Genomic DNA, 20,780 nt, shown 5'->3' on the forward strand with positions numbered 1-20,780 from the left:
GTAATTATTATTATTACGCAAGAGCACAGTTTTTCATAATCGTTTGCAGTATTATTTTACTACAATTAAAATTTACTACAATACTTACAATCTCCTCATTTTACACGTAATTTTACAACGTATTGTTATAATTACAGCGTTCTTTTTTTCTAATACATCTCTTTGTGATATGTCTCACTATATATATATAATGTATTGATAATTAATACAATCTTAATTGCATTACAGTGACAGTTAACTAAAAATACAAGTAATATGATGTTAATATAAATATTTGTATTACAAGATATTTAGTACATTTTCTCTAGTATTTATTATGTTATTCTCCATAATGGTATATTAGTTACGTTCACTCAGCTCTTTTTCTGCTAAAGATTATCGATTAATTGCGAACCTTTACACGTAGCGCGTAATATAAGCCTTACTAATGTTTAGTAATATTGTAGTAATGAGATGTTGTAAACAAATGTATAAGTTTAGAATCCGTTAACATATTTACAATATTCTGTTTTGTTGCGTAAATAAATACACTTGTATTTCTCAAATTTTCAACGAATTTTTCAAGATACAAATACAACACGTATGTTGATGCTTAATGGTTTATAGCGGATTTGATAGCATTACTAAAACTCCCCCCCCCCAAAAAAAACAGTCAATTTTTAATCAAAGGAACATTACAAAATCAAACTAACCTTAAGAAAATAAATCACCTGTTTTTCAACTGAAAAGATTATTTCTTCAAGCAACAATCGCCTCGTTAGAAAAATTAAAATTGAATGATCTTGAGCCTTGTATTTTTCAGGATTGATAAAAGATACATTGACTACGAAGATTTTCGTATAGCAAAGCGACTGCGAAATGCATAAAGTTGCCACTCTCTTTAAGATGACAATATCGTTTGTTTCAAAAGTCTCTTCGTTAAAGCCAAATATTGCCCTTTTTCAAATTTACCGTTTCGAAGCAAAAGAAGCTTATCGATCAGAACCCGACTGCAGAAACACCGTGTATACTCGCCAAACTATCGTCCGCTTTCTATAGCCAGATATTCGCTTCGAAAAACTCAGTCAGCTGGACGAAGCCGAGTAGCGAAAGTTTCCCGGTGGCGCGGCTGAAAACGGGCGAGATTGAAATACATTCGTTTCACTCTTCCCTTTTCTCCTCTTTTTCGCTTGCTCTTACTATCTACTTTTCTCGCGCCAGGAATTCGTTGTCTTTATCCCGGTACGCTATGTCGGATTTGTAATTCGGCGACTCGAACCGGCGGCTCTACTATTGACATTGAGCTCAAAAGCAGGTAAAGTTCGAATGTGAGCTGATTAGTCTTCCAGGTTAATTTACACGGTTCAATTTTGATGATTACAGATGGAAAACATTTAAAGTCAAAAAAGCAATTGATAAAGCGAAAGAATTTCAATTCTATATAAATCGCTAATTTTAATCGCAACCTTTTTTATAATCGCAACTTTCATTAAAAAAAAAAGAGAGAGAAGAAGAAGAAGAAGAAGAAGAAGAAGAAGTTTGATCGCTGCAGTTCCCTTTTATCGTTATTAATAATATACAAAAGAACATGTATGGTGCAATGAATTGATTAAATTAAATAAGAAATATTAAATATAAGATACGAATAAAATACCGTTTTTTTTAAGCAAATAGAAAATAGCGGTGTAAATAGTAATTCGCAGAAACAGAACCAATCTTTGCTTTCCTTCATTGCATGTGATTATCTAGGGAGACGCGTGTAAACATTTAATCCCAAGTGATTAAGGTGTACTAAAGCATTGGAAGGCTTCCTTTCGCTGGTTATATTGCCGGAATGCGCAACTCGAATATTAAAGCGAACTACATGACTACATCCAATTTAAATTAAAATTAATTGAGTCGCATTATCAAACTTTGTTCAAACTGTTTCATTGCGAATATATTGTACAGATATTTGGATCTACAAAAGTTCATTCTCTATTTGCAAATTTTATACCATATTAACTTAAATAAATGATTATTATTTTAATTGATTGCTAACTTTACAGGAGAATAATATATATATATTTAAATATAATTGAAAAAATTCGTGTTTTTTTATAGTTGAAATCTTTTTCTCTTAAAATGAATAAAACTAATAAAATTCATAAAATTATTAACGATTAATTCTGAAATTGGAATTTTATTATGAAAACTTAAAAGCCTAAACTCTCCTTTTTTTTTTTTTAATATTACATTTCTATTTTAAATCGTAATATTCTTTAAATTAAAATGTTTCTTCAATAAATATATTATTTGTCGATTAGAGCAGCTATCAGATAGCTCTAAAATTTAATTTGTCATGTCCGTTGTAACAAGCGAAAGACTTAAAAAAATTCGAGTGAAGTATACGATATAAAAGAAGTTATGCGTAGTGAACTTTACATGCTGATGGGATTGCAAGTACTTTTGTTCTTACATTCAACCTCTTCAAGTAAAGAACGAGAAGCGAACGCGCGCGCGCAGAATATTTTGTCTCTCTTCAAAAAGAGTTCGCACGAAGCATTTTAGAGGAATATATGCCTTTCGTGACTGATCCCTGAGGAATACGGGCGTGTTAATTCATAAATCAGCCTGCTACTTATCGCAACTCCCGTTGGCAATGTTTTTCACGAATTACTTGTCAGATGTTCAAGAGATGTTGAAGAGAAGGGATAGATAGAAAAGTTATTATCATACGTTTTGCTTTAAAATTAGAGTAGCAGAAAAAGTTTCTATTTATGAGAATGAACACAATTTAAGTTCTGAATATCTTCAATGAAAGAAGACTGTGTGCAAAATAATTGTATTTTTTTTTTTTTTAAGAGAATATTTATCAATTTTTTAAATTAATATTTTCTAGAATAACAAGAAAGACGTTTCTCATATTTTCATGAGTTCCATATTACGATCTTAGAAACTTTCTTAAATTATTAAATAGCATCTCTTTCGTTTATAATGAATTGTTTACCTTGTTTACACTTTATGTAGCATTTAATTTATTGATCTTTGTGTAGTCATTTTCGAATAATTCGTAAAATTAATTTAGTTGCGCACGTAATTTAGGAAAGGACCGTGAGAATGCCACTGCAAGGATTATACAAGGGCCTCAAGGGCTGCAACTCGTAGAATTCGAAAGTTTAGATTGTACCTCCGCGCTGGCCCCGACCAATTGGTTTAGTAGTTTCGGCCAGTAACAATGGCAGAAAATGTCGAAATCGCAATGCACCGGTCACGGCAGCGATTTTGTGGTATCTCAAAAATAAATAGTTATCCCGTTTATTTCAACGGAAAAAATTAACATTATGAAATATGCGCATTATATTACGAGAACTATTTAATTATCGAACAGCTTTTTGACCTAAACAGGAATAAATTTGTAGTTTCTTCTTGTCTCTCGTGACTAATTGATATATGAAGTAATTTTTTTTCTTGAGTTTTAAATAATTTATTTTACATTCCATTAATATATATAACAATATCACAATATAAAATATCACATTTTAATTATTTTAAAAATTATTATAATATAGAATTTCTTTCAATAAATATTTCAATAAAACAATAAAGTAGTTTGGAAAAATACTACATCTAAATGATATTAAAATAAATATTTTTCATGTAAAACATTGAGGTTCCAACGGTCAATTTTGCATTTTAAAATCTGTATTTATGTATTCTAAATAATGAGAGACATAAAAGTAGAACAAAATATTTGTATTACTGTATTTTACGTACGCGCGTGAATTGCATCATAAAAAACAAACATTTTGTTTTATCTGAGTACGGAATTGATAATGCGAACATTTACAAAGTTAAAGCGCAGAATATATCAGTATATACTCTACTACATACATATATATATATATACTACTAGGTAATTAAAATATGTGTGTTTTGCCTTGTCGCAAATAAATTTATTTTTCAACGTTTTATTAAACTTTTATAATTTTGTTTCTTAATGCAAGCACATATGTTTGTAAAAAAATTGATAATAAAACTTAATTGTATTTTTGCAATTGGCAATATCAGTGATTATGTATAGAATACTGTACTCAATTTTATTAGATACTATTTCTTTCCTTTGCCATTTTTGCCAAAGACATACATTGATAGCAATAATTGATATTTTTTTCTATACTTAATGCATTATAATCATCGATTTAAAACAATTCCTTTTTTCTCTTGTTGCAGGCTTAAGACAGCGGCCTGGACCTACGGATTCTCCAAGAGGAGGTGAGTGTGCTTCATTAAAAAAAAAAAAATAGCTATAATAAAAGTAATGGTATCGACATTTTTCTTTGGGGGGGGGGGGAAATATCGGTATAAAGTTTACTTTGAATCAATTTCTCATTTTATATCATCGATGTAATAATATTTTAAGCGTAATAAATTCCGTTGAATGGAAAATCTTGAAAAAATTTCAAAAATTGGATTTTTGAAGTGTATAACGATTAGATAATATTATGTTATTATTCTGTTGGTATATGCCAAGAATGTTTATATTCGATTGCGTTGTACGGATTGTGTTTATATCGTAATATTAATTACATTTATTATCACTGTTTTAACATAAAATAATATTATTGCAATTATTATCATGTTTATTATTCGACACGGTTATCATGCCATCGATTTTGCATGCAACTGCGTGATTTGCACTGCGCGCGAAACATGTTACATCGAGCGTATGTAATCCGGCGTGCGATAAAGAATGCAGGTATCGAAATCGATTTAGCGATCTTTATAGACATAAAATTTTATTCGAAAGTGCGTCCAAATCAAACGCGATTGCTAATACTCTTGACCGTTTGTGCTTGACATTTCCTGTGCGTTCATTAGTAGTGTAATTGACGTAAGCTTCTCGATTAACGGGAACGTTCTGCGGATTCGGGTGGATACGGCGACAAACGGATACATTGTTTCATTAACCGACACGAATCGTACTAAAATAAAGGCATTAAATAAAACGCGATTATGGTATAGATTTAGCACGCTCGTCTGTTACATCGTTCTCCATCGCTGTGTTATATGTATTTTCGATCGCACATAGGCGGAATTCGCGGTGCATTTGGCAATCGGATAGCAGTTGTACAAATTGCACACACTGAGATTATGGTATGGCCGTGGCATTTGGTGTTATTCGTGCGCTATAATTCCACACGAGTCCGGGCTCTAAAAATTGTTGTTCGACTGTGCGATCGCGCACACTGCGCAGCATGAAATGGCGCGTCCGACGAGAGAATGTTGCAGATTTCGTGACAAGCCCCGTGAGTGCTTTATCGGTACATTACGCCCGTACAAACGGCCGCTCGCGTTTTACGGTCGGTCAGAGGGGATTCATAGAAGAAAATTGAAGCGTTAGCGGCTTTTCGCGTGCTCGTTCGCCGCACAGTTGGAACGCTATCTTTTCACCGTCGCTAAAACGCGCCAATTTTTCGACTTTCGGCCATGTCGCGTTCAACCGTTAAAAAATACACGACTGCGGTGCACGAGTTATTTCCGTTGGGTTTCAGTTTACTCAGGCTTATACGACATTATTCTTTCGCAAAAACAATCGAGTTTTGCCTGCGCCTGTGTAAACTCATACTCTATCTAATCCTAATTCGGATTGCTATTAATCGAGTTGTCGATTTTCTTTTTCTCTTTTTTGTCTTTAATTACAGAATAGTATATGCGACGTAAAAAATTTTATTTTCTGTTCATGTTTTATGAATACTCGATTCTTACAAGCATTTTCCAACTCTTTTTTCAATGTTGATATATGAATTTTTCTCGACTCTTTAAAATTTATTTTATGCAATAAAATCTTTCGATTTATTTCAAATTCGTAAAAATTTAGCTCAATTATATCCAAATGTTTGCTATTGTTTTGATTTTAGTTACTACTTTATTATATTTGGTGCTCTTAAATCTTTTAATATATATATATATATATATATATTACTTGCATATTCCAAGATTGCTTTGACAATAAATAAAAAAAATAGCTGATATTTTTGCCACGCACGTTTCTCGTAACGTTTCTACGGTAATGTAGCACGTGACATTATTCAAATTGAATCGTTTGTAGCGATTCGTAGTCGTCGCCATCGATCGCGCGCCCGATAACTCTATTCTGCCGATTTCTCGAGTCGGAATTCGCGCTGTACTGAAAATTCACTATTTTCCCGACGCATGCGGAACCAAGGACATTTCTCGTAGCCTCTGCAGCGACTCGTTAGAAAATAATATATTCCGTTAGCAGCATAGGCGCGGACGGAATACCGACGAGAAGAGAGGTGTCCTTTTTACGCCAGCGGCCCCGTACTGATGTTCTCATCAAAGGAAATACACCGTATCCTTCCCCGCCGTCGTTCAAGAGTAAATCGCTCTCGTCGCCCTTTCTCTTTCTCTCTTTTTTTTTCCGCAGAGAATTAAATTGCGTCCGTTTCTCTTGCAACGACATCGTTGAATTTTTAGTTCGTTTCTGAAGCGTTTCACTGTCAGCACATTCGCGGTCGCGACGCTATCATAAATGCCCGACGAACCTTCGCAATCGCGACGGAATCAGGATTGGTCTAACCGAACATTCAATATACCATGCAGTGCGCAAAAAGTATACATAAAAAACGAAACGTCTTTTAAAGCGGCACAGACAATTGCTTATTGACATATTAACTTTTACCTTACAAGGAGAGATATATATTTATTAAAAGCGTATTAATTATATTTACATCAAAATACTTATAATACCGGTTGTTTGGAACACGATAATGATTGAAATTTTTTATCTCTAAAGCAAAAGATTAATAAGTTTCAACAAACATTATAATTTTTTTACATCGACTAAAAGTAACAGTAAATTGCAGATATTGACTTTAACTCAATGTAAAATTTGGCAGTGCATAAAGTATTGCATTATATTATTAAATACTATTATCTCAGTCTTTATCTCAGTATAACATAGCTTTATTCAGATTCGCGGTAAGCTGATGCTCGGCGTTGGCGGGCGAATTAATCGAACGTCAAAAACGGCGATAAATCCTGTTATGCACGCGGCCGATTCATCAGCTGGCAGATGGCTTAATTTAAACGGCGGCACATGGAAGTCTTTCGTAATTACCGTCACAATCGAGGTTTTGTTTCGTATCCGCGACAGGATCGTGCGGCACGATGCGCGCGGATGTCACGTTCGTTTCTGATACGACCGTGTTCTCTTCCTATTCTCGCCGTAATTAAGGCCGAAGAATATTCGCTGCATGCAACTACCATAAACTTTTGATATAAATTTCTTGGTTGTCAAAGTTTAGAATAATCTGCACAAATATGTTAATTTTAAGTAGAGCTGAGAAAGTTACGTATTTCAACTCTATATTTGATAAAGAATATTGCTCTTTTAAAATTGATGTAGTATTTCATTGCGCCGTACAACGGTAATCCTTTTCATCCCGCTTTCCGCCGTCGCGAAAAACTCAAACTTTAATAACGTTATTCAAGCGCGCTCTATTCCTGCGAAGGATTCTCGACGATTCATTCCGTGTTCGCGTGTTGTATACCTGGGAGATTTCTGGTCGTCTATTTTCGCGGTGGTTAACATAACGTTTGAATCTAACGCTCGTATCTAATTCTGTTTAACGGAGTGACCGAGATACATAGACGACGACGCCGCGTCATCGCGGGACGTTCGCGCTTGCGGGAAAGTTTAAATTATCCTGTCCACCGGGAGGAAGCATCTCTCTTCTCCGCGGGGAAACGTCTCGGATTGGGTCGAGTCTGATTAGTTCGGCGGTCCCTCGCCTATTTTGTCCTCTGTTTCTACCCCGCTCTCTCTTCTATCGTCGTCCTTTTCGCAGTTTGGTAACTGCTATAGTACTGTGCTATGTACCTAGAGAATGACTGGCAGTAGCGCAAGGTGTTGCTACGACTTTTCTTCCGAACGAATTAACTAGGAATTGCGAAAATTGCCGGAAAACTGCGAAGGTGCCGTATTTACTTCGGGTTCCTTTGTTTTCTTTCTCTCTTTCGTTTTTTTTTCTTTTTCATACTTGTTTTTCTTTACATTCTCTTTTTCCCGCTAAAGAGGATATGTAAAGTTGTACCGTACGTAATGACGATTTCCGTTTTATGTTTAATCAAACCTCTGTGGGATCTTAATGTCGCGATGGTTTCGGAAACCCGTATCAATCCGCATAATGGACACCCGGAAGGTGTAGAAACGGCTTTACGGATCTCGAATGTCCCGAGAGACGCGGTGGGCTTGGTTTAATCAGCTGGCGGATATTCCTACGATATACACAGCAAATTCAGAATCTAGTCTCCAAAGTGGCGGACTATAATCCAAACGGAATTCCTCCAGGTCATCGAAAGTTCCTTAATGCGTATAATCTATGCGACCGAAATAATCTCCGAGAAACTTCATTGACAAAAAGTTAATTGCTACCAGCATCGAATTGCAGAATTTTGGGAAAAAGTCAATTGACTTATTTTTTATAAAATATAACTACTTAAGCGGTAAATTGGATAAAATTTGACACATCTATGGATTAATCTTGCGCGTTTAAATACAATATATTCGATTAAACGCGAATAACTGAAAGGGGTAGTAATTATGTCGTTGCAGAATACGAAAATGTGTAAAATGAGTGTCTAGGGAGTCGCCACCTGTGGCGACGACCTGGATCGGGCCCAGGCGCAATGGTCGTATCGTGTCGCTGCCATAAACTATCGCTTCCGGTAAATCACGTTCCATATCTCGCCGCGTTGATGTGTATCACGTGAATTAATATTTATGGCATTACGTTGACCGTGTCCTCTGTAGCGCCGCGCGCTTGCCGGAATGCGTTTTCCCGATGGGTTGGGGGATTGTAATGGGATGAAGGTGGGGGAGGGTGGAAGCGAGGCGCGTTAGGATTGACACGAGATTGCATTCGTATCAAAATGTACGTTGTATGGATGTCAGATGATGCAGCCTTTCCCCTTCTCTAGGGATTGGCCGCTTCGAAATAGCGGCGTGGAAAAAATCGAGCCAAAATAAACGAGACGGGAATGAAACGAATTCAACGAGCCGTGGGGTATACATCAAAGAGTGGCCGCATGAGAGGATGAGAGCGCGAGAGGCGCGAGTTCCCTTTTTGTATGGATTGCCACGGTAAATAGGATGCAGGATAAAACTGTCGGATTATCTTCGACGATTCATCATGTTTCGATCAAGTCGCGCGACACAACAGATGTTCACGCAGGCATACCAAATTTGGATTTCACGTAATCGGTTTATTTTTTAATCGCAGAGTCAGATTTAACTTTCGTTTCATAGAATGTTGCTCAATTTTGATATCTATGTTGTATCTCGATTTTTTTTTCTGATATCGACACGCATTGTACATATATTATAATATTTTTAACAACCATTTTTTTTGTTATTAAACTTAAGTATCGTTAATCTTGTTAATAAACTTAAAATTATTTCTCCCAATCGAAGTTATGCAACTTAAACGATTAGCGATCTCCAAATTTTTCTCCTATGATGGAGGATACATTAGATTGTAATTCCCCGCAATTTTTTCACATTTTTCCCTGAACTTCTCGCGAAGCGTTTATTCATACGTTTAAAGACATTTTAACGTAGGAAATAGGCAAAGCTTAGAGGCTTGGTAATCTTACTTGCGTTTGAAGTACAAAGGAAATGTTGTACTAACATCGTGAGGACGTAGCGCTTGCAACGAGAAGTGCAGAAATTTACTTCGAGACGAGCGCGGAAGAAGGCGGCGCGCGATTATTATTATTCTCGTGTAGATCTCTGGCAAAGTTCTGCGGCAAGGATCTGCTGAAGAGCGATAACGAGGAAAGCGCCAACTTGCTTCTCGCCAAGACGCATTCTACGCTAATTCGCTCGAGCAGAGCAAGTAGTGTCAGTACCAGATGGTAGACGATGCTATTCGACCGAGTGTCTGCGCTTCGATCTTATAACACACGGTGAAGTTTCTTCTAAGTTCGCGAAGATCATGCGCCAATGGCGCTGACTCAAAATTTTGAGAAGGATTTTCGAAAAGTTATACAGCGCATTGCAAATATTCGATATTTCTCGAAACATTTTCCTTAGATTTTAATTGAAATTAAACGAAATATCTAGAGTGAGAAGGAAAACAATATAATAGTATTATTTCGCCGCATTTACAGTCGCATAAAAATAAAGATTGATATTTTTGTCGAAGAATATAGAATTAAAACGAGTCATTATATTTGTATCCGAATAAATCTGAAGAAACAAGCAACGTCGTCATATAGATTAATCATATAACGATGTTACAATCTTTACGATGTTATCCTTTTGGAAAAACAGATTACAAATCAGAAAAACAGTTACAGAGACCAGTTAACTTAGCTACGCACTAAAGTAGAATTAATGCAGTTTCGTAGTTTTATTTGCGCTTTCTTTCGTTCGCGATTTAATTATCTCTTATTTCTGCTTCTCCCTGACAGACATTTTAAATTGGGTTACGCGAATAAATTTCTTTTTTCCTATTTTTACTCGACGGTTTCTTCTAAACAGTTTTATGAAACATTCAATTGTTGATAAAACATTAATTGTCGTAGTTTTTCTGTGAAAGAGAAATTAGATTTATGATATATTTTTAAAACGCTCGATGTTAAATTAAAGACGGGCAAACTTTAAAAGACTTAATATTGTGCCTCCCTGTCGCGTTCGTGAAGGCGTAAGTCAATCTCTTGCGCACTCTTCTTCTCTTCTCCTTTGGCGAAAATACTCCGGCCGGTACCCGCCGCTAATGCAACTCGCGCTATTTAATACCGGACCCCAGCAAAGTATTTCCCGGGATCGTAGGGGCGAAACTCAATTAACAAAGTGGCTCGTCATCGTCTCCGGCGTCGAAGCGAAATCCGTTTAATGCACTTTATCTTTGTTGCCGCAGCAATGGAAAGCGCTTGAAATCCGTTTAATGCACTTATCTTTGTTTCTACAGTTTATTGGGAGCGTTTTGCTTTCAACGTTTATTAAGTTACTACGAAAACGTGGCAAGACGTAGAACGCGAATGCATCGGCATACGGAGAGAAGAACGTTTGCCGGATAATCTTGTCGACATGGCGAGGGATTGGGGGGGGGGGGGAAGGGAGTTACTGTGTCCATACGCGTTACGTTTTTACGTGGATTACGCATAGTCTATACATCTTTTCTCTCATCTCTTTGTTTCTATAGTTGCGATATGATTATCCTTGACGTTGTTTTCGTAAGACAAAATCGTTGGATGTGAAATAATATTACGCGATATATATGAATGCTCATATATGAATGCGAGAGTCTTCATCGTCGAGCATCTACGAATAGCATTTGCTTTTACACGTAAAAGCATCTTGATAATTCGAACGTTGAATTGTTTTGCTTCGCGCGGGTCTATTTTTACCGTACAAGAACCATCGGCCGCCTATACATTTGCTGCGCAAAAAACTCGCAAGATTTCTGGAGAGAAGGAGAGAAAGAGAGAGGACTCGAGCACCTATTGGGCTCTCGATGGATCCGGGAGAGCTTCTTTGTGCCGCCGAGCGGATTCCTTCGTCACATTCGACAGGGTGCGCGTACGCTTGAGGCTAAGAGTAGAACGGCTCGAAATTCCACTTTGACTTTCATCCGCGAAGCATCTTGGAGTCTCGGGAAAAGCTCGTCGTCGAATTTTCTCGGCGCCTTCTCCTCTCTCGTCGCGATTAATTGCGTCGAATAATTTCCAGATTCCAATGTAGAGCACGATTCGTTCGCGTCGACGTTCCTCGTAAGCGATTCGTTGGCGAGATAGACGCGGAGTCATCGGCGACGACAACGACAACGAAATTTGCAATTAGGGAGACGAAGCACCAACGATAAAATCGTGTCCAGCCGGTCCGACCGTGGGAAAATGGACACGGACGGTCAGCCGTCTAATGGAGACAATTTATTATTTTCAACTTCCCAGCGAGAGCCCCAGTATAACGGGTCGTTTCTCGCGTTTTCTCCTAGCGCGGGAGGAAAGCTGTTATGGTGATGGATCGCGGACCGAGAAGCAGCAGCCGGGAACGTGACGGTGCGCGGGGACGCGCAGCGGAATGAAATCGGCCGGAAACGGGGATGACGAGGGGGCGAAACTAGGCGAAGTCCGATTCGTATAGGGGGTTAACATGCAGAGGAGTGGTCAGAAATGATTATTTTACCGCATAATCGTACGCTCCATCGTCCCGGACGAATTCGTCGGGGAGGAATCGTCGCTCTTTCGTCAGCACGACTGATAACTTTGACGCGTAACGACGCGACGTGACGGTGCTTTTATATCTTCGTTCGCGCTTTTATGCATCCGGGAGTGCTCCAATTTCGCTCGTGTCTTTTGTATGTAAATGTTCTGTGAAATGTCTCTCGCTTATGATGAGTGCTCACGACTGTTGTATGTTAAATGACGAGTATAAATTTGCAAGAGGATTATAGTAGTGCGTATAATGTAACATACATTCCAACGTGAAAAATAGTAATCATACTGAATAGAATTGAATAATAAATTTCAAAGTTTTCGGAAGCGTTTATATATATATATATATATATATATATATATGTAGAAACGTAGCGCGTCGCTTTCTCTTCGATAACGATGGCGTGGAGTGGAATATCGACTCTCGAATGCTTGTATCATTATTCCGACCGTTCAAACAACGCAACCGCGGTCATAGAACTGTAAACGTTACGGACGAACTGCGGACGAACCGTCCAGCCTTTAACGCATCGCCAAGCAATGTTATTTGTCAATGGCTACGGGACAAGGGAACTACACGCGCGCCCGCATGGACACATATGCGTTTTACACCCGTACCCCAGAGTTAGCGGAGATTGCGAATCGTAATTTGCCACAACAGGAATTCGTAAGGTCGGATCTTGAATACGCGGGGTGTGTGTCGAGCTAATTGGCTGCGGGGGAGCGAATCGAGCCACTGGTTTACTAACTGTTACCAACGGCGTGGCGTTTTGTATCGCGTACACCGTATGCGCTTGCGATGTTCTACAACTGCGTCTTAATTCGATTACGGTTTGAAACACCTGCATAAAAACAAGGGAAATTATTTAACTATTTAATCGTAAGAGTCTTCAAAGCCCGATGTTTAAAATGCATTTTTTCGTAATAAAATACAAACTTTGCCCTTTCCTTTTTCTCTAAGTAAAAGATATAAATTGATCTTTTTTTTTTTTTATATTGATATCTTCCAAGATCCGACGCGATGCCTCGTGTTACAAAAATAGCGCGACAACTGAAGGATTAAAAAGAAGAAAAAAATGGCATCTCGTTTTTTATCTTTAATTTTCTTCGATTTATTATTACGTGATTCGGGGCTTTATTCGTCAAAGCATTTTAATTTTGTATATCGAAAAACGTTATTATTTGTTCATTCGATATATAGGTGTGTTGACTGTATTATAATATTTATTGTCCCTTTCTTACGTTTTATACCGTCGCGTCGTATTATTATTATACTGATCGTGATCGTGATTATTGTACGCATTTCGAACGCAGTGCAGTCTGCTATTTTGAACCAAATAATTTCTTCGTATATGCTCACCTGTCATCGACATGCAACGTGCAGATTGGCGGATATCGAATCGCTAAACTTCGTTCGATCTTGCCGATGGCGTTGGGATGACGAGCGTCGAAACGCGGACGGCGTCATGTCGAACGATTTTAATTTCACTCTCGTTATTGATCTGCCAAACGAAACGAAACTAGGCGCGCGGCACAGTCGGTGCATCACGCGGAATTAAAAGTTTATCGCCCGTTTTTGAAATACGTAATAACTCGACGCGCTGACTCGCCATCACGCGAGAAGTTATAATTCCTTTACCGTGAATCAAAGGAGTACACAGTGCAGCAATTTTCGTGTTTTTTCAACAATCCGGAGAATCAATTCTTTTTAATAAAAAATATCTCAAGACTGATAGTTTATTATCTATATATAGAATTACTTATATATTATAAGGATTCAAAAAATCTTTAATGGTAAAAAGTTAGAAGAAGAACTTTGTCATTCACAAGTACAATTGAACAGAATTTTTAAAATTAAACCACGTATTGTATGGTTTTAAAGGGATTATATCCAATCAAGTTTTTGATAAGGAAAAATTTAACGCAAATGAATTAAAAAGTTTATGGATAAAAAGTCTGACGATAGTTAGTAATCTGGAATATTCTGTTCGTATTCATATGTTGTTTTACTCGTTTGCTCCGATATATATTCGACGAATACGTTTATAATTGTACATGATATATATTGTTAGACAGACTTATAGAGGAAACATTTGTTCGTATCCATTGCCAAAGATATTGTTCTAGATAATCTTAATGGCGCCAATTATTTTGATAAGTATCAAAGTCGAAGATACCGGGCTACTATCAATAATCTAAACGAGGAATTATCACGTTTATTGATCTGTAAAGATAATTAATAATTTTAACTAAGAAACTAGATAAAAAATTTTGTTTTATGAACACTGAACGTAATTCTTTATTACGCCACAAAATGACGACTTTTTGTACCATTATTTATTGCTAGAGAGTACAATACATCTCGGTTTGACGATTCTTTAAAATTAAATGTACTTTGGGCGTTTTTTACGAATGCGGAGGTCGTCGTTAAATATCCTGTTCGATCGTACCCGGTGTACTTTGGTAAAGAGATGGTCTGGGTTTTATTTCGATTTTGCGCTATACTTATCGATTAACGGCTATCTCGAGAGCGTCTGCAGGCTATTCGAGTCAATCTACCGACGAGTGTACGGTAGAAACGTAGGATGAGCAAGCAAAGAGGGAGAAAAAGACGAAGCACGTAAAGGGCCGCGTAAAGAGGGTCGAGAAGCAAACGAAGACTTACCCCTTATCCTGCGGCTAAAACTGAACGCGAGCGAAATTTCTGGCCTAGAGATGACAGCTGCGACACTTCGAGAGCCGGAGAGTGAAAGCGGAAGTGTTAGATGGAAGGAGAGGGAGGAAGAAAAAAAGAAAGAAAGGAGAAAACTGCGAGAGAAAAGAGGGTAATTGGTCTGGCAAGAGAGAGCGTTTCTCATCATCGCTTTCTTAGATAATTTCAGACGGACGTTTTAGCTAACGTCGTCGTCGGGGTCTTCTCTCGCCTCTCTGGTTTCTTTCGTCGGAATGTTTTTCGTCTCGCGGCTTTCGTCCTACTGCTATGAGCTTGGAAAAAAATTCTCTTTCGTCTTCACCACCCGACAACCATGTAATCTCTCTTTGAACGATGCTCGAAACAGAGACACGGCTACGGCGACAAATACCACCGCGAAAGCGGAAATTACTTTGCTTCGAGGTACGAGACTCCCGCCAACCTTATTAATCCTCTATAATTTTACGATTTACGGCAAGAATTTCCGTTACATTGTTTACAATCGACGCGCTGAAACGTAATAGAATAAGCGCTGGAACGAATTTTAAGCAGAAATAACGTTCTCTTAATCTTAAATTTATGGCCAAAAAAATTATATCGTGATTAAAGTTCTATAATATGATGGCACGTGCTTCTTTACAATATTCATCTTCTTTTTCAGATGTGATTTTCATGAATTTTAATAGTCTTCTCAATTGTGTTTTATTTTATTAAATATCATGTAGAATTTTATTCCATTTCTATTTTATTTTAATCATATCGTTCCTAGCATTATCAAAATATTTTATATGAAAATCTCTTGAAAATATTTAATGTATATTTTGTTGTATGTTATTTAATTATTTATTTTTTTTTTTATGCTGATTATATTTTCTTTTGACGTATCTTTGAAAATACGTATACAAAAAATAAAAAAACTAAATATAAGAGATAAATAGTAATTTAAATAAAAACGATTCTATTTTATTTAATTATACGACCAGCATTCATATTGACAACAATATATGTACCAATACCAATAATCAATACTAAAGTACAATAATAATTATGCATTTTATCCTGAGATTAAATAGTTCTGAATGCGATTGTTCTTGAAATAAGGTCGTAAAATTGCGATTACATGTTATCAAGGTGCGATAATATTACTAGCTATTGTCACCGCTATGGTATTTTTCTCTTACAATTGAATTAATGTTTTGTCAAATGAATCTTTTCAACTTCTGTCAGATTGTTGTTAAATTGCAATATGTTATGGTAAATTAAAACCAATGAAATAGGTTTTATGTTTTTAAACGAAATCTAGCGTTTTTTGAATTACTATCTTTTTATTAAAAAATATAAAGTCGTTGATATATACATATAAACATAAAGAAATAATAATTATTAATTATTCTATATGATTATATTAATTATCATTATTTATTATATATATAAGATTGGATTATAATTCGTAATTATTTTATCTATTCATTCTTTTAATGATTCAGTCATATTGCTATCATTCTTCGTTAGCGAAGAATAAAAATTATATCAATTTTCTTTGTCACGCGGTATTTAAAGCTACACGCTATCGATCTTAGATGATTATACACTCTGCATATATTACAAACCTAATTAATCAAATTGCTTGAGATTTCGTTTTTACGACATTAAACATCGCTTCTTACGATGTAGATATCGGTATTTCCATCGTTGGGGAATTATATAAGAATTAATTCTACATCATGTTATCGATGTTTTTCCATGATCTCTCAACGCATGTACATGTTTTTTTCTCGAATTATATTACGATACATAACAAATAGTAAAAACTGGCGAAAACGAGTTCTTATTTCTAGTAATCATATTTAATGCATCTATACTGACGATTTCATCGTTATTTTCGAAATCGATTAATTTTAATCGAAATTTGTTGAACATTTAGTTTAAATCGCCGGGAGTGACATTGTCACGAGAAAACGTACGCTCTATAATCTCCTTCTTTCGACCTAAATTTCATCTTGAAACAACGCATAGAAAACAACGATGAAAATAGGTTACCAGAACAAGAGAGCTTTTCATTGAATCTGTCGAGTATGCTTCAAACATTCGAGGAAATGAGCAGTATTGTTTAATGAGCAACGGAAACAGGAATAGTCAAGCTGTTTGTCTTGAAACTCGGCGGTCTGAAAATTACACGTTTAAAATATTTATATAATATACTATAGCGTTAGAGAGAAAGAAAGACAAAAGAAATAAACGTAAATAATTCTTTCATTATAATTAATTGTATCAATTTTGTTGTATGTTATGTGAACGAGCAATAAAGTAAATATAAATAGATATAACAATATAACGATACATATAACACGTACATAATACGATGAAAAATTTATATGAAATCGACAATATTATCGTGCGCTTTTGTCAATTAACTAAATATTAAAATGATGCACGGACGTTATTTAATACGACTTTTGGTAATACGACTTTTCATTTTATAATCGAGCCTCGCTTGTATATAAATATTTCCGAACAAACTCTACATACCGCGATTAATGGACGTTGAGACGTATTATAGTAGCCAATAAATTCAATCAATGGTAAATATAGCGATACAACGGTAAATAATAATGTAACCTAATAAAACTGTAACTAGCTGTGAGAACTCATTTCCGCAAATATGAAAATTTATGCTGCCACTATTGATTAATCGTTCCGTAGAACGACAGGGTATGTTGGCTCAGTGGAATCAGCGGTCGACGCGATTCTGACTGCGATATTTTGTTATGACACGAACCCGTGCCGTCAGCATATTACGTTCGATTTCATTGTGCACCGATCTCTTATCTCAGCTAAGCGTAGCTCTTTGAAACATGAATACATTGCTCGTCATATCCAGAGAAGCGAACATTCCACCGAATTTCATATTAAAACGTTTTTATTTGCGCTTTCGCGCGTAAAACGAGTGATTTAATTGAAACTTGAATATTAATTTAATACGCAAATAAGAGATTGCAATGAGACTATTGATAACTTGAATCTATTTGAAGCTGATATATAAATCCATAATTTTCTCCATCTGTATAAAGTATAAATCTATAAAATACAAGAGATGCAAATATTACGTCTTTACATTTTGTTAAATTATATTTGTAATTATAGATGCGATATTTTTTATTGAGTAGAAGAATTTGTATAGACGAAAGATAGATAATTAAAAATTCATTTTATTTCATAAATGAGATATATGTACGCATTAAGCGCAAGAATTATATGATGCTATTGTGATGATTGCGTTTTAAATTATTTGATTATTGAAGTATTAAATATCGAATTCAATTTATACGTTTCACTACACCCTAATTTTCAGAATTTTTCCAATAATGTCACAAGTGTTCCTCCAGCAATGTTTTTGGCAATAATTACTTCGATGTCCGATTCCATTCATTGTTTATTCATAATTATTCATTGGATTCAATTAAGGATTCAATCAATTATCCAGATACGAACAATGAAATTCTAGTCATAACGAATTCGATAATTTCGATGTTAATTATCGGCATAGCTCTGTGTATGTAGTAAAATTCCATTCGATCTTTCGCTGTACATGTTTAAATTAAGATATATCCGTTATTACCAGTGATTATCGTGACAATTTTAACCGTGACTTTTTGCAATGTATCCCCGTATAGGTGACATCTCTGCATCTTCAAAACGCCGCGGTCGGGTACGTTCGAGCCTGCGGCAGTTTTAACGAGAGTTGTTTCGGGATTGTTTCGGCAATTACGAGGAAATTACGCAGAACAGACCACCGTATCGCTGTCATAGTGTTATAAAAGCCGTGTCGGAGAAGAACTCGTCGTCTCGCTTATAAGCGACGAGTTAACGTTCAATTTACTCGTCAATAGTAAAGTTTCATTTTTCGACATTTTCTCGCCTCACCAAACTTTTGCATCATGTTAAAAGGCCAATTCATACCAATGTGAATTTATCAAATTGTTTTGTTAATTGCATCAATAATGTTCATATCTGTCGATTAATATTACACATAACACAGTATAATAAAGAATGCTCCATGCTCGTTTCAATATTTTTTTTTTGTTTAGTTATTAATCTACAATAGCGAGTGAAAAATCTTAAAAAATGATTAGCTGAAAATCTGGAAAAATGATTTTTTATCCTTTTAATGAACTTTGAAACGAGAGGCGAATAATTTGCTGCGAAAAGGATTAAAATCGACACTTTGTCCAACGCCCATCGAGTATCGAATATATCGCGATCAGGTTGATTATTTATTTACGGTATATATCGTCGCGCTTATTCCGTCGCTTGTTGTCAATTACCGAGCGTAACGTCAATGGACAAACAAGTGAAAAATGGCAATCACATAGAGCTTTCCATTATATCTTCAAAGAGCGTTGCGCCGATGCTGTGTAATATTAATCTGTAATTAGCGCGCCGTGATATTTAAATACGTGCTCAACCTGAACGATCGTTAAACATTCAAGCGTCGGCTTTACGGCAAAGTCGGCTGCTATTTTAAATTCCGTTAACGCGGCTATGGTTTGCACGCAGGATATGGGTCGCAAATGTAATACCCAATAACATATTATATCCGCATGCAATATATTGTTTGTAAATGACGGTCGGTTAAATTATAGATGCGATGCTGTAATTTATTACGATTTGTGTCCGTGAATGAAGTTTTTTTCCTTTCGATCCGAATTACTATAGTATTATATTATGGAAGCATAAAAAGAAAAAGAGAGAAAGAGAGGGAGAAAGAAAAAGAAAAAGGGGAATGGATAGAGAAAGATTTTTTTTTAATTTGATTTTATAAAGAGTTTACGGTATTGATATGTAAATCATTTAGTTTATTTATAATTAATTAAAGTTTATAATTGATATTTTTCAATTCTTTAATGGCTTTCCAATTCTGCGTTTTGCTACATCATTATCGAGAACAGATAAAAAGATTATAAAATATAATCTTGATGTGCCGGGAAAGATATCGTTTTTTCAGTTGTTATAAAACAAACACAAATTCGTTTGAGAATTTATTTTTACAATCGTTCTGGGAAACTGTCGCTCTTCTAGCATGATGCAAAAAGGTATTATAGAGGAGACTGCGGGATAAAATGCCAACCATCAATCATTTTTCCTGTTATTCGATAAATTCGCTCAGATATGTTAGGATACGAGAAGAGACGAAGCAAGAGCGAAAAAAGAGAGAGAAGGAACGAGAACAGAGAGAAACCCCGTTGTTGTTTCTTTATCTTTTATCCCGACAATAAATCTCGACGGACACCTTGACATGCTGGCAGATTTAACAGAAAAAATTTGTGACACTCAACAAGGTAAGATTGCTTTGCACGTTTCGCTTTCTTATATGAGCTAACCGCGCCACTTATCGCCGAGGAACCGCAATGTAGGAGATGTATGAACGAACTTGAGGAAATGTATGAACGACCTCTCTATTGCTCTCACGTATTTCTCCGTGTTATACCTCCGAGAATAGACTGCTTTTACTCGATAGCATCTAGATGCAGATGAAATGCAGATATTCCACAAGGACAGGCGCATGTTTCTTTTTTTCTTACCCCTCGATGCGCTTATCGGAGTTTGAGTTAATAAAGTTATGGAAATGCGACACAATGCAACTTGATAGTGATATCATTTCTCAAATCTGATCAAATACAAATAAAGAAAGCAGAGCTTATATTTTTTGTTTATAAATTTTAACGCGGTAAATTATCTAACCGATATTTCACATATATTTAACGTTATATTATTAAGAGAAATACAAATTTTGATTACCATTCTAGAAGTTCTTAAGCGCTAAAAGCGTGAAAAGCTTTTCGCGTTTCTGACTAACCAACAATGCGTCGAGTCGAGTGAAACG

The 20,780-nt window shown here is 35.9% G+C and overlaps 1 protein-coding gene across 5 annotated transcripts in view; it reads left to right on the forward strand.

Moving 5' to 3' along the window:
* Tei (teiresias) overlaps positions 1-20,780 on the forward strand; it is a 313,828-nt gene that overhangs the window by 101,398 nt on the left and 191,650 nt on the right. For all 5 annotated transcript variants that reach the window (XM_070309187.1, XM_070309186.1, XM_070309185.1 and 2 more), the window contains one exon: positions 4,192-4,233. In XM_070309187.1, coding sequence (XP_070165288.1) covers positions 4,192-4,233 — 42 coding nt within the window. The remainder of the gene's footprint in view (positions 1-4,191; positions 4,234-20,780) is intronic.

Source organism: Polyergus mexicanus, unplaced genomic scaffold (genome assembly GCF_030449975.1).
Source record: "Polyergus mexicanus isolate NDT 795.1 unplaced genomic scaffold, iyPolMexi1.0 SCAF_16, whole genome shotgun sequence".
Lineage (NCBI taxonomy): Eukaryota > Metazoa > Arthropoda > Insecta > Hymenoptera > Formicidae > Polyergus > Polyergus mexicanus.